At 27.7% G+C, this 14,860-nt stretch overlaps 4 protein-coding genes across 8 annotated transcripts; 2 read left to right on the top strand and 2 right to left on the bottom strand.

Annotated features, from left to right (window-relative positions):
- Window positions 1-808: 808 nt before the first annotated feature.
- LOC106784969 (maternal B9.10 protein-like) lies at window positions 809-2,920 on the bottom strand. Of its 2 annotated transcripts, none has more exons than XM_014745040.1 (3): window positions 2,788-2,920; window positions 1,317-1,996; window positions 809-1,229 (listed from the first exon to the last, which is right to left on the bottom strand). In XM_014745040.1, the coding sequence occupies exons 2-3, from the start codon at window positions 1,758-1,760 to the stop codon at window positions 879-881; spliced, it is 795 nt and encodes a 264-aa protein (XP_014600526.1). In that variant the 5' UTR covers window positions 1,761-1,996; window positions 2,788-2,920; the 3' UTR covers window positions 809-878. The 2 variants fall into 2 exon arrangements, with proteins under 2 accessions (XP_014600526.1, XP_014600527.1); XM_014745041.1 differs by having other exon boundaries at window positions 2,528-2,891.
- Window positions 2,921-3,356: 436 nt separating this feature from the next.
- On the top strand, window positions 3,357-6,744 carry LOC106784926 (general transcriptional corepressor trfA-like). Its single transcript, XM_014744945.1, has 9 exons — window positions 3,357-3,772; window positions 3,853-4,010; window positions 4,082-4,372; window positions 4,443-4,498; window positions 4,567-4,942; window positions 5,289-5,436; window positions 5,517-5,652; window positions 5,730-6,307; window positions 6,382-6,744. The coding sequence occupies exons 1-9, from the start codon at window positions 3,692-3,694 to the stop codon at window positions 6,478-6,480; spliced, it is 1,923 nt and encodes a 640-aa protein (XP_014600431.1). The 5' UTR covers window positions 3,357-3,691; the 3' UTR covers window positions 6,481-6,744.
- A 33-nt stretch (window positions 6,745-6,777) lies between these two features.
- Window positions 6,778-12,226, top strand: LOC106784924. The gene is made up of 7 exons (XM_014744943.1): window positions 6,778-7,381; window positions 7,793-7,937; window positions 8,027-9,506; window positions 9,582-9,662; window positions 9,734-9,978; window positions 10,058-10,440; window positions 10,559-12,226. Exons 3-7 carry the CDS (start codon window positions 8,097-8,099, stop codon window positions 10,924-10,926), a joined length of 2,487 nt encoding a protein of 828 aa, XP_014600429.1. The 5' UTR covers window positions 6,778-7,381; window positions 7,793-7,937; window positions 8,027-8,096; the 3' UTR covers window positions 10,927-12,226.
- LOC106784927 (methionyl-tRNA formyltransferase, mitochondrial) lies at window positions 11,385-14,752 on the bottom strand. Of its 4 annotated transcripts, none has more exons than XM_014744949.1 (7): window positions 14,466-14,752; window positions 14,098-14,295; window positions 13,861-13,983; window positions 12,975-13,153; window positions 12,519-12,713; window positions 12,193-12,408; window positions 11,385-11,867 (listed from the first exon to the last, which is right to left on the bottom strand). In XM_014744949.1, the coding sequence occupies exons 1-6, from the start codon at window positions 14,654-14,656 to the stop codon at window positions 12,239-12,241; spliced, it is 1,056 nt and encodes a 351-aa protein (XP_014600435.1). In that variant the 5' UTR covers window positions 14,657-14,752; the 3' UTR covers window positions 11,385-11,867; window positions 12,193-12,238. The 4 variants fall into 4 exon arrangements, with proteins under 4 accessions (XP_014600435.1, XP_014600433.1, XP_014600432.1 ...); XM_014744947.1 differs by having other exon boundaries at window positions 11,385-12,104; XM_014744946.1 differs by having other exon boundaries at window positions 11,385-12,408.
- Window positions 14,753-14,860: the final 108 nt, after the last annotated feature.

Below are 14,860 nucleotides of genomic sequence, written 5' to 3' on the forward strand. Positions count from 1 at the left end.
TATATATAATTTTTGAATTTTTAAATTTTTGAAAAGAAAAATAACAAAAGTAGAATCTCATATCTCCTCGCGTACAATAATTAAAATTTATATTTAATATAATATTTATGATTAGTATAAAAGAAAAGAAACGGGACGCAAAAAGAAACCAAATCGTGCTCAACCGTAATAAATTGCACGAATAATTTATCTGTGACTTTGACATTCATTTCAAATACATATACACAAGTCAATACTGCTTCATATATAAAGATGGCTTACTTTACCAACATTTTTTGCGTTAAAAGTTCCTCTCTTGTTTTCTTTTTGTTTATATATATAAAATACCAATCCGATAAGAAATCGTCACTAATGGCATTTAACGTTCATTGCCTCTTTTCATCATATATGGATGTACAAATTAATACATTCTATTTTAAATTCCCCCAATAGACTAGTGTTTTTTTACAAGCAACCTTGCATCCGGAGTTAAATATCTATTATTTGGATTAATTATAATATGTATATAAACATGTAATAATACAACATCTCTTGTCATAAAAAATCGTAAGCCTTAGTCTTGATTCGAACAAGGTCATTTGTAATTACAGAATGAATCATTTTCATCACCGATAAATAAAGAAATCTATTCCTAATAATTAATAAAAGATATAATTAGATTAGCCTCCATAGATATATGCTTTGATACATAAGAAAGGCAGTTAAAATACTACACAATTACAAAGATAAAATAGAATGAAAGATACAAAAAAAGAAATAACCATTCTCCATAGTTTTCGAAAAATAAAAAGAACAAAAATATTAATAATAATAATAATAATAATAATAATAATAATAAAGGAACAGATTTCTTATATTTATATTTGCATCAAATTTGTTTATACTTTAAGAGTAGCTTTCGGAGACCAGTGATGAAAACGGGTTGGGCCAGCGGGATAAGAAGTAGGAATCCATTTGTTTCCCCGATGGCCCATGAAGGGAGGTGGAGATGGGCCACTCAAAAAATGAGGTGGCACGATATTATACCACGGTTGAGTAATTGGATGGGGTCCATAACCCATGCCAAAGGAGTGACCAAACCAAGTACGATTTCTGTTAACATGGAGTCTGGGACTGTTCAAATTGCGCTTCCTACCTGTACCAGTACTGTTATGATGTTGATTTTGATTCGCAGAGCTCAAAGGTTTAACTTCATGTTGTTCTTCCATAGTAGGAACTAATGGGGTTTTCTGTAAAACATTTTATATACAATTATTTCTTTATTTACACCAAAAAGAGCACATATAAATATCTAAATGTATAGTTCTTATACTTACCAGCATTTTTGTTTGCCTCTCGGATTGTTTATTTTCTTTTTCTGCTTGATGGTCTCTTTGAAAAATTGGTACGGTATTTTCTTTATCGTCGAATGATGCCAATGTGCAATATGATCCCTTACTTTCTCCAAAACGACAACAAACTTCGTTAGGATCAACCCAAAGCGTAAGCTCTACTGGGAGAGACAAATCTTCGTACTTAACTCCAGCAGCATTAGCCGCACTCTCCAATGTTGCATCCCTTCTATTATGACCATTAACACGTATGCAACGATAACCTTGACCTTTGAATGGCTTATCGGGGAACCAATGATTTTTAAAGCGTTCCGTCAACAATTCAACTAAATGTCGCTTGAAACATTCCAATTGATCGGGACTAAATTTTTCGTTTTTTTCTATCAGCTGTACTAAGAACAGTACTGCTGCTGTAATTTCGTTGCGCATGATACCAATATTGAGCGATAAACTTATAAATTGCAGACTTGTTCCTCTTCTGATAAGTTGAGACAAGATTTTTGTAAACTAAAGTACCATTCAAGAAAGCCGATATGGAGTACATAGAGCCCTTTTGCGACGTTACAACGTTTGAGTGTTTCAAGATCTATGTTTCCTTTTTGTTATAATTATAAACACCTTCACTGTTTTCCTTTTCCTTGCATTTAAATTTTTTTAACGTTGACCTGAAAACAAACAGAAACAACTTATATTAGTATCGTACTCTTCGATGTTTTTTTTCTTTCAATATCTCTAATTCTTACAACATATACAAATGAGGTCATAGTAAAGTAACTCTTCGATTTAAATAAACATTCAAAAATACTATCAAATAAAAATATTAATGCAATAAAAAGATCATTATAAAAATAAATTTTCATACAAATCAAAGTTATCTCCACTATGCTGTTAAATCCATCTTACAGATAAACATTAACTAATATTAGACATTATTTACATATCTCAAGTGGATTTATAATTAGCTTCGCAATATTAATAATATAAAAATAGATCTGGATTAAGATTAATAGCACATTCAAAGCAAACTACATAACAATATGTTATACATACAACAGTTGGACTATGATATTTCATTTAAAAGGTTAGGAATATTTCGTAAATAAATACGAGAAAAAAATATTTATAATCAGGATAATAATAATAATAATTATACGTTTCTAAGTTATAATCTTAATATCTACTAACGAATAGCCTACGTTTGGTAAAAATTGTGAAAAGTTTAGTTTTTTTTTCAACCAACGAGCAATTTATGCCAGCTCATTCTTATGCCAAGGGAAACGTGTGGCAAGCAGCAGATACATATATTTCTAACATCACTATTTTCAAACTTCTCAGATAAACGATTAATATTCGATACTAATCACTATTCATGTCTGACATGTTGGAACAACATACTCTCATACTTATTATTATTATTATTATAATGATGATAATAGTAATATTAAATTAATCTTACGAATTAAATAAGGAATAAAAGCCCGTATTTCTGGCTAAACTACTACGTCTTCTCCCTCTTTAAATAAACGTACTCGACCCAACACGTGTTACGTTGCATCCAAGTCCATAAACCATACAAACTTAAGATAGACATCTATCTTAAATATATTCACAAATATACTCAATTAATTATCAAAAAATCTAATTTTCTATTATTATTATCTTATTTTATTTTTAAGCATAGATAAATCTATCTTTATTATTATTATTATTATTATTATTATTATTTTATTTTCACAAACATTCTATATATTTATATTTAATTAAGAAACATTTCCTTAAATACAAAAATTGAAAACAATTGGAACAAATTTGGATGCTAAGTCAGCCAGTTTCACATAAAAATTTAAAAAACTAATATATACATATATATATATATATTCATGAATAAATAAAATTCTTTTTTAAAGCATTTAAACCATAATTATTAATTTAAAATCATTTAAACGAATTCATTTTATTTTAATCTTGTAAAGAATTGATAAATTTATTTTGAAAAAAATAAAATTTATAAAAAAGATAAGTATTCCAAAATTTAAGTAGGAATTAAAAAAAATAAAGATATCCGAAATTAACAAACATTGAATGCGGCATAGTTTGAGAAGTCCAAACACGTGACTACAATTTAATCTTGAAAAATAAATAAATCAAATGCAAATTATCTACGCTATTATATTTGTTGTGTAATAATAATAATAGTCTTGGTAATTAATTATATCATATATATTCGTACATTAATATCAATATATTCCTAACCTTTACTTGTTACAAGTATTATTTACTAATTTACCACAATAAAGATAATATTTAAAAAGAAATGAAAGAATAATAATATAAGTTATAAGATCATAAGTTAGATTAAAATGGTTAACTTAGAAGATATTAGTCGCCAGCTTTTGAAATCATCAAAAAGTTTTTCGAGTTGGAACTTTCCACTTTCAGAAGTACGTATAAGTTTAGGATTAATCACTAATGGATTCTTTCCAAATGATCTATTACAAATTATATTATTACTATGTTCCAGATTCTCACAGAATATTATTCTTTACTCGAAGGAAACTGCGATGTTAATTTTGGAGAAGCTGCATTAATCCTTCAAAATTCTGTTAACATTTTCACGCAAAGGGTTGAATGTCTTCTCAATGAAACTATACATTTAAATGAAACTTTTATTGATTATGAGTACGTATTTTTATTTAAATCGCTATATACTCGATAGTAATAAAAGTTGATAATAAACTTTGGTTTTATAGTTCTGAAAAAGATGTTGATGCGAATGAAAGTTCTAAGTGCAGTAAAGTAAAAAATTATAAAAGAATTTTGAATAAAAATTCAATCAATTTTGATGACTTTAAATTATGCAATTTGTCAGATAATATTGGAAAAAATATTAATACAAAGAATAAATTTAACATCGAAAAACCAGTGAAATTGTTAACACGACGGTTTGTTCAATTGGAAAATATTATTGAAAATCCTGTGGATAATGCGATAAAAATAATTGATATTCATGGGGATATTATAGGGAAAAAATATGATTTCAGGTATGTTAATACAGTAAAAGTATATTAAACATTTATTTATATGTTTTTAATCATGAATTTATGTATTTAGATGTAATCAATATTTGAGTATGAATGGTCTACTGATAGATGAACCTACCCCGGATGGTAAATTTATATTCTTGATTATCTTAAGAGAAAGTAATTAAATAATTATTTTAATTATTCTCTTTTAGATTTTAAAATAATGGACAATAATAACTCTGCTACTTCGGGATATTGTTCGAATACGTCGATATTTGATAGCTCTTATAATTCTAATAATCCGATTGATACAACTAATATAACCACCGACAATAACACAGAAACTTTAACAAATTGTTCTTTGTCACCATTAGAAGAACTCGCTGATTGTTCGGTCCATATGGATGACTTTAATGAAACAGACGATGCAATTTTTGAAAAAGAACAGACTACAAATATTGCTCAGAAAAAAGAGTCACAGGATAATTCTAAAACTAATAAACAATTATTTAATAATTGTGATACTAATATGAATAATACGGATAATGTGTGCAATATTTCTAATAAAAATCAACATTCTAGTGGAAGGTATAAATCATTTTTATGAAGATGATATTAAGGGGGAAAGACCATTTAGAAGGCCGGAAATTAGCTGTTATTTAAGATTTGCTTTAAAATAAAAAGGATTGTCTTACATTATTACAACTTTGTACACTTTTTATTTCATATTTTAACTAAAAATATATTTTTTTTCTCATTCTCTAGAATGCTAACAGTTTTATAACTCACATTGTGACCTATCCAGCTGTATATTTATCATTTTAAATTTAAAAAGAAAAAAAATATATTTTTAGTTAAAATGTAAAATAAAAAGTGTACAAAGTTATAATAATATCATATAATCCTTTTTATTTGAAAACAAATATAATTTTAGAGTAAAAGAAATAAAATTTCCAACTAATATGAAGAAAACGTATAATTCAAAAATGTGGGAACCGATATCCCTTACACATAATATTTCAATAAAAAAGAAACGTATCGATCTACTAAATTCAACTTCGATAGTTTTGAAGACTGAACGTGTAAGTTTAATATCAATCTGATTTAACTGTTATTACTCTACAGATTTATATAAACTAATTTCTATTTTTACATTTTACAGAAAAAAAAGAAAATAATTTCGCAAATGCACAAAAACGAGTGTGTGGTAAATTTTCTTTTAAAAGAATCTAAAATGTTGCAAGACAAATATTCTACACAGAAAGCCAAAAAACAATTACTACCACAATTCAGATCAGGCAAGAAATTTATATTATTAATATTTTTTTTAAATACGACGATGGTTATTTAAGTAAATATTATTAATTTTTTTTAGAAGAAGTTGATGAAATACAAAAGGTTTTCAAGGATTGTTTCAAAAACACAGAAAGCTTAAATTCTTTCGATGATCAAGTAATAAACGCAACAACGAATGATTTAAGAATGAGAACGAATTCTATTGGAGATGATTCTTTTTCGGATGATACATTTTATGAAGATTCTGGTATATTAACATATACACCGAGCATACTTGATTGCGATATCAGTCCAGTTTCTTCAACTGATTTAAGAGTTTCGAGAGTGGATAGCATTTCCTCCCAAATTGATTTGCAACTTTCTTTACCAAATTATGAAAGACTGATCGAAGATAAAATGAAAGAACTATTTGAGGATTCGGATGTTAAGACTGAATTTGATCATAAAATAATTAAATGGCATCAATCGATGCAATTGAAATTTGCCGAAGTCGAACAAAGGCCAATATTTTGTATACAAAACTATGCATCTCAAATAATGAAAAAATTGAACAATAAAATTCAGACTAATAAAAATCAGAACATCTCTTTCGATGATATTGTTAAAGACGAGCAAAGCTACGACGTAGCTAGATATTTTCTAGCATTATTACAATTGGTATGTATAGTGTGTAAATTTAATTAAAAGAAAGCATAAATATAAACTTTTAATAATGAATCATTTTTTTGTAGGCCAATACTTACAACGTGGATTTAAAAAAGAACAAAACTATCGACGAACGTATAGAAATCGTATTACTCGATACGAGTAGTAAAGATGCTCCAAATTAAATTTAGAAGTATCTAAAAAGATCTACTAATCAGATGTTAACCAAAGATATAAACCAGTGCTGTTAGATATAGTAATAATAATATAAAATAAGGGAAAGAGAGAGAAACTTTTTGTGTATAAATTTATAATAGACAAAAAATATTTTTCATAGAATTATTTTTACATTTAACTTATAAAACTAATGAATTGTAAAAATGAATGGTAATTATTTCTCCATAAGAGTTTTTGTAATTAATATAATAATATTAAGAAATGTTAAATCATAAACAAAACAATTTCTAATTGTAAGAAGTATTTTCTTATCCTGTATTTAAAATAATCTAATATCAACGAGTATGTACTGCTGTGATGTGAATAAGATATCGTGTGTAGACACGTGATCTTAAGAAAGACAAAAAAGAAGTGTCATAATCAACAATGCTCCTAGTATTACATTTAAAGTTTACGTATCAATTGATATCGCGTATTACCTTACGATTAATTACAATGTTTCGAAGAGCACGCGCCAATAAATATTTGTACCCTTACGCAACGACAGGTGGCGATAACCTCAAAAAAATACAACGGTGATCATTCATGGTTGTGTATATCTTCTTGTAAAATCAACTGAAGTACAATCTAGAGAATATGTATCCATTGTTCTCGAATAATAGTTGGTGATATGTAATAATTGTTTCCTAAAGTGCCTTTTATTGTTATATTTGTTGTTATTTAATATTTATAATAATATTATGTTTTTATTTACCAACTAAATTATTAAAATTTAATATTATTTATCTTGTTTGTTAATTATTGATAAAATTCCATTGAAATGTGTTGACCTAGAAATATTTAGATTTCATTTATTCAAATATGTCGAATATTTAATGAAGAGGACTTAATGTTCTTCGGCCATCGATGGTAAATACTTTCATAATTTACATCATACAAGATAACAATGACTAATGAGCTCCTGCGTTATTATAGATTGTTATTGTAATATGTTTTCTATATCATTTGTGTTGAGATATTTTCAACCAAGATCTAATCGTACCCAACGTAGATTTGACAATATTGTTAACAATATAGAAATATTGATTTGCATAATTAAATAACGTGTTAAGAGGATATTAAATAATATAGAGAGTAGTATATGTTCTTGGAAAAATTTTAGTAACGCATTTAATTAGCTTATCTTTTAAAGCGTATGGTTTTATTAATATCTCTGTATGAGATATTACATACAAGTAATTAATGAAATTTCCTTTTATTAATCGTAATTTAATTAATTAATGCTTTTATTATAACACATAATATTGTATTTATGTGCAGGATCCTGTTTGCGCTATCGATATTAGCAATGCATCTACTCACTCATATCAATCGTCATGCATATCTGTTTTAAGGATATAAGAAACCTTATTTTCTATGCTTGATTATGTATTTTTGTTGTTCCCGTTGTCATTTGAATACAATGGTAAATAAGTAACTTTATTTGTCGTTTAAAATAATATCATTCTTTTTTTTGTTATACACAATGTTAAATAACATTTAAATATTTGTTAGGATATTTCGTGACAGTGCCATCAAATACGAATGATTAAAGGAGTTTTTTACAATAATACAAACTTACGAAATGGACAGTTCTGAATATGAGATGGTCAGAAATATGACTCTTTTATTCTTCTTCGAACGTTTGATGGACAAAGGCGGACCACGAACGCTACATGATTTAAGTTGTCAATTTGGAGCTAAAGGATTCACCAAGGAAATGCGTCAAATAGCTGGTGGTTCTCAGAGTGGCCTTAAAAAATTTTTATCTCAGCATCCATCGCTTTTTATTATTAATGGTGATTATGTTACTGTTAATACTTTTCAATCCATAATCGAGGAAGACAATGGATCAAAATTAACCGGAACTCGCGATTACGCGAGAGAAGCGGTAGAATATTTTTCTAATAAGTTGATGCAGTATGGAGTAGGAACTGAGGTACCAATAACTAGCTTACTTGGACATCGTTCTCAAGCATCTCCAGAAGTAAGACACATTTCTGGTCAACGTTATAAAGAATTTAGAGATTTTCTCTTGAAGTATCCCAGTGCCTTTGTAGTTACGGAAGATAATGTAATGTTGAAACAATATGAAGGAATGAAAGTAAAATTATTTGTTGAATTAGAACCCGATACGCCTATTGATCCAGAAGTAACTGCTAAATTGTTACAATTTTTTGCTCAATGCATAGAAGAGAAAGGTCCAATTTTTATAGATCAGTTATTTAATTTGGTTAATGAAAAATTTTGTCCCGGAAATTGGACGTCGATATTTAAAACAGTAAGAGATTTATCAACGTTTGTAAAAATGTTTCCCGATACATTTCACGTTCAAAGCAATCTTGTAACATTGTTAGAACGTGGAAAGTCTTCAACGATAGAAACAGACACAAAAAATAAACCTATGCAATTGACACGAAATCGAAGTAATAATGTTAATCGAGTAGTAAACGCAGTACAACCAATGACACAGTCAAATACTACGCATACAGGTTCTCAGACAGTAAATTCAGAAAATGTTGTATGTAACAACAACATTGAAAATAATACATCTCAAAATGCGTCTCCTACACCTGTCGAGTCTAACAATAATTGTCCTTTAGTAAGTTTACAGCAACAAACGCTTAAACAAAGAATAAATACGCTTGTAATGAAGACGTTAGCCGATAACACGGATAAAGATCGCAGTTTACAAAGTATTCAAAAAGGTGATGCGTGGAAATTAAAAGTATTACAACAGACGAGGGTAATTGTAAACCCTAAAGAAAGTTTACAGATCGTAGAGGATATAATCAATCCTCGGAAAGCACGTGCTGATAATAATGTTATTTCCTTTGATTGCGAAGGAATTAATTTGGGTGCTAAGGGACAATTAACTCTTATACAAATTGGAACTATGACTGGACAAGCTTATGTCTTTGATTTATTTACATGTCCAACTCTCATGCAAGCTGGTGGGCTCCAAAAACTTTTAGAAAGTGATAAAGTTATCAAAGTGAGCTTATTTAAACAATTTATATTTTATATAAATACTGAAAATATTTTTTATAAAATTATTTTATTTTCTTAGGTGATACATGACTGTAAAAACGATAGCGTTAATTTATATAATCAATTTAATGTAACGCTGAATAATGTGTTTGATACGCAGGTATGTAAATATATCTTTTATATATATCAAAATAATATTAGATTATTAAAATAATTTATATGTTTATATAGGCTGCACATGCTGTAATTCAATTCCAAGAAACAGGAAAACCTGTGTACAAAGTGAAAAATGTCAATTTAAATATCTTATGTGATCACTATGGAGCACAATCCAATCCTTTGAAGGAACAATTAAAAAATATTTATCGTAAGGACCAAAGATACTGGTCTCGTCGGCCTATGACTAGAGATATGTTGATTTATGCTAGTAGTGATGTTCTCGGTCTTGTACCTCGAGTGTATCTTTCTACATCGAGGTAAATTATGCATTTATTATGATTGATAAAACTAAGAAAAAAATTAATTTCTTGTTTATATTATATGTATATTTTGTAGGTTGATCAAGCCAGAGTTTCAAAGTCTGTTTACAGAATTATGCGAAGAACAAGTTCTGATGCATATTAAACCATTAGAAGTAAAGGCTCGTAAAAAACAAAGAAAAGTAGAGACAGAAGTAGCAGATTTAAAGAAAAAGATGGAAGAGGCAACATATAAAAATATAGTATTGAGTAACCGAGAAATTCGTCTTCTTCGTTACTTAGACCTTACAGAGGAAGAAAAGGAGAAATTAAAGGGCAATTACAAAGTCGCTAAGAAATTAGAAAAATTAGAGAATATGGGTCAAGAAAAGGATTATAGCAGCGACGAGGATGATGATAAAATGGAGGATACGGATTATCATAGCATGGAGAGTTATACTTCGGAGAATTCGCATTCTGGTATATTTTATAATATTGAAATAATAAAAGTTTGCATTGCGAAGACTGTGCAAATACAGCTGCGTTACATGTAATGTTTTCTATCTGTCAGATAATTGAATCATGATTGATGTTGTAGGTGGAATATTGTCACCGAGAAATTCCGAGACTCCAAGTTTAACCGAATCTATGCAAATGGTCGATGAAATCCTATCGGATGCACGAATGGATAGGTTGGAAAAAATCGAGAAATTAGAAGCAATACTTTCAGCTGTGACAACATCTTCGAACGATCAATTATCGCCAAATAGTACAGAGATTTCCCCAAGACAATGTGTTTGTAAATGTCTAAACGATAAAGTTGATGATAGCCCAACGAAAGAAAACAAGGAATTGATTAATACTGCCTGCCAAACGCTTAGTACAGGTGATATTGCGATAACTAGAGTATTTGTCACTGAGGAGGAAAAAGAACGAGTAAGATTACAGAATTCGCCAAAAAAGTAGATTATAAAGCGAGCAAACTACTGCTGCTTTTTTTAATAATAAATAAGCAGCTAAAAATATATACGTTGCCATTAATAGGTTCTTTTATAAATATTTAACGAAAACTGAGAAAGAAAAAGAAAGAGAGAGAGAGAGAGAGAGAGAGAGAGAGCAATGAAACAATGTGGATCATCTCTATTTTACGAACTTCATAACTAATACTATTATTAACAACGATGAACGACTCGGTTCATTGTAAATACATTTTTTCTTTTTTTTTTTGTATTTTTTATACATAATTCTGGACATTTTTCCAAATCTGAAATATTATTATTAATATCAGATTTTGTTGTGGAAAAATGTATCCTTCTATCATATCATTGAGAAGTGATAATGACGATAATGACTATGCTACTAAAAAGGGATTACCTTTCTTTACGATTAGTATAAGAAAGTAAATATAATCAAACAAAAGTAGCTACTTAATCGATCATCACTTTACTTTAGAAATGACGTTACGATTTAAAAATATAATACATTAATTAATCGCTTATACATTATTGTATAAATCTGACCATATGGCGTATTTATCGATAACTCTACTAACATGTCGTATATTCTTCCCATTTTGTGGGAAAAACATTTAACTGACATGATAGAGTGCGCACAGAATTAATCGGAGGCTGAAGAAAAGTATTACTAAACAAATAATTCTTGCAAATATTGAATATGCGTTTCTAACTAGAACGAATTATTTCATATTTTGTTTTTTTTTCTCTTCTTTTGTTATACCTTCAGTTCTCTCTCTGCGTTGATCGATAACAATTATATTGCATTCTTTAATGATTAACACATAGAATATTCTCCCACCTCTCATCAAACTTATTAAGGTATCATTTCTTATTTTTTCTTTTTGTTTTTAATTAAAAATTTAATCCAGCTTGACGAGATGCACGCTAGTCCTATTTCAATTGATAAAAGCTTTTCAATCTTTTTACAAATAATTTAATAATATTAAAAAAGTATATTCTTATATGTTTCGTTTTGTTTTTATTTTTCTCAGCCGTTTTCAAGTGCCAAGAGAATAAAGAATGTGTTTAAAATATAAACGAACATGAATAATAATAAAAATAACAATAACTCCCCGTGTTCCATTTTGCAAAAAATAAACACGGTTAATCATATCTTCTTTATTGCATCTATAAAAAAAAAAGAAAAAAGAAAAAAAGAAATGAAATAATAATAAATAATAATAAATAATAATAAATAATAATAATGATTACTTACATAGTACGTGTATATTCCAAAGGTGTTGCAACTAATATAATATTTTTTATTGAAAAACAATTATCTTTTGCTTTTGACCAAGAATGAAGCCGTTGTTAAAATCATTGGCACTCATTAAACGATGTCCTGGAATAAATAACTTAGCGACGGAGATCCAACTATCATTTTTACATTTTACTATTAAAATTTTGTTAACTTTATCGAATGTCGCAACACCTGAAAATTGTTGAAAAAAAATTTTCATTAACATTATTATAATAGTAACAAATTAATAATTATGCGATTTTTTTATTTTTTCGTTTGTTTCTTATTTTATGTTTTTTTACCTGGTATATTTGATTCTAAATTTGTTAGACGACTGGGTTTATCTATTTTTCGTATATCTAACAATTTAATCGTTTTATCATGAAATTTTGTAGTTAATGGATATAATTCTATAAGAGCACGTTGTAAATTGTAAATATCTATAGCTGACATTTCATCCCATTTTATCAACGATATCTTCGGTGTAAGCTTGGGAGCTAAAAATAATTAATGAGAGAATAGCATTTATGTTTTTGTTTTAAATTAATTGATTTTAATGCATAATAATATACGTGGGTGGGTTGAAGAGTTTTGGGCCCAATATAGTAACAATTTTTTTTGTTGGAAATAACCTTTCCAGTTAAATTCACTTCTATATAAAAAAAAAATTAAAGTTCTTTTTTTAATAAGGCTAAAAACTTTTTAACTCACCTTTTTAGTTAAAAAAAAAAACAATTGTAAATAATATGTTTAACTACCATACGTTGCCTCCTTTTCGTTTTGAGGTCTTCCATTTGATAACACCGATGGCAATTTTTTAATTGTCTCGATTAGAAGATTTGCTCCGATTTTTGCTAGTTTAGAACGTAATTCTGGTAAAGTTTCATCTGGATGAATACTCGTTTGTTCCTGTGCTATTATCTCTCCAATATCAAATCTAAAAAATGATAAAAGATAAATAGTTAACATTAAAACCACTTTAATATTTATTACACACATTATTTATATTTTATTATACTCGATAATTGTATATCCAAATCCTGAAAGATCACACATATCTTTAAAGTATTGCCATATACAAAGAAATATTAAAAATTATGAATTTGATTCTTTTTTTGAAAGAAAAAAAAGAAAAGAAATAGAATATTAATCATTCAAGTCTCAAACGGCACAATAGTGCTGTTCAGATTTTTTGTCAGAAAGTGCCACGTTAGTAAAATGCAATGTAAAAGCGATACATTGTCACCCTGTTTGGCACTTGTTGACAGAATTTTTCTAAAGACTCCTGATTGTGAGACTTAAATGATTAATTTTATTTTATGAAGTATTTCTTATAATACGTTATGTTATTAAAATTGAAATTGTATTAATTATAGTTACGAATGTGTTAACAATTATACTAATAGTTTGAATATTACAACGGCTCTTTTATTTCCATTTGTTTATTTCTTTAAATTAATAATCATTATAAGCTTAAAATTTTAACTCTTTCTTTTGAAAACAATAATGGCTCATACAAATAATATAATGCAATAAATAGTCGATAAGAGAACAATATTTGAGTGATCAATCTTTTTGTTTTCAATTTTCCTTTTTTTTTTTTATAAAAACGACGACTCTTGTTTGTAATATAATAAAAATTACTTTGTTGGCAATATATTCATTATTGTAACACCTGTATGCGTATCTCCATTTTTTAAAGCATATGTAATGGGTGATGCTCCTCTCCACTTTGGTAATAAACTTCCATGAACATTTAACATGCCTCTTAAAACATAATAAATAATGTACATTAATTTCATTAATTAAATAACTATTTATTCAACAGAGCAAAGAAATTTAATTGATAATCATATAAGCCCAAAATAAGAGTGCACTTACAATGGAAATGAATTAATTATATGCTTTGGTATTAAATGACCGAAGGAAACGACAACTCCTATATGAAAATCTTTTATATCAAATGTTACAGGCCAGGCTCTCATTGTAATTCCATGTTGCATTGCATAATTTATAAATTTATGTTTTTTATTTTTTTGTGTCGTAACAATTTCCAGTCGACATAGTGTCTTTAATTTGCTATACAATAAAAATATATCTACCGTCAATTCAATGCGAGTAAAATAATGTAAATAGTTTAGAGTAATTTTATTCAATATATAATATCTGTTAGTATCATTTTTATATTTTACATAGTATTATTTATAAAACAATGGAGAATAACGATATAATTAAAATTAAAAACTAACTATTCTTCATGTAAACCTTTTAAACTTTCTAAAGAAAAATCATCAACTCCAAAAAATAATACACTCCATGGTCCTTCTTTGGGAACGGTGTGTACTTCTCTCTTAGAAAGTTTAAATATTTTGAATAAACTTCTTACTGTTTGTTTAAAATAACAAAATTTATGTTTTATTCTACAAGTTTTTATAAACATTATGCAGATTTAATTATTGTAAAATTGATTTATTAACATTTTTGACTGACATTCATTCAGATATCACTTTGACCGTTATTAGTACTGAACAGTTAGTCTTATTACGAGTACAATTCGCAATACATCGTTGCGCCATCTGAACATTATTGTAGGCACTTTAACACGCAATAGTAATGCTTGATAACGTTGTAAGCATATACAAAA

This window comes from Polistes canadensis, unplaced genomic scaffold (genome assembly GCF_001313835.1).
Source record: "Polistes canadensis isolate GaletaPanama2010 unplaced genomic scaffold, ASM131383v1 scaffold_42, whole genome shotgun sequence".
Classification (NCBI taxonomy): Eukaryota; Metazoa; Arthropoda; class Insecta; order Hymenoptera; family Vespidae; genus Polistes; species Polistes canadensis.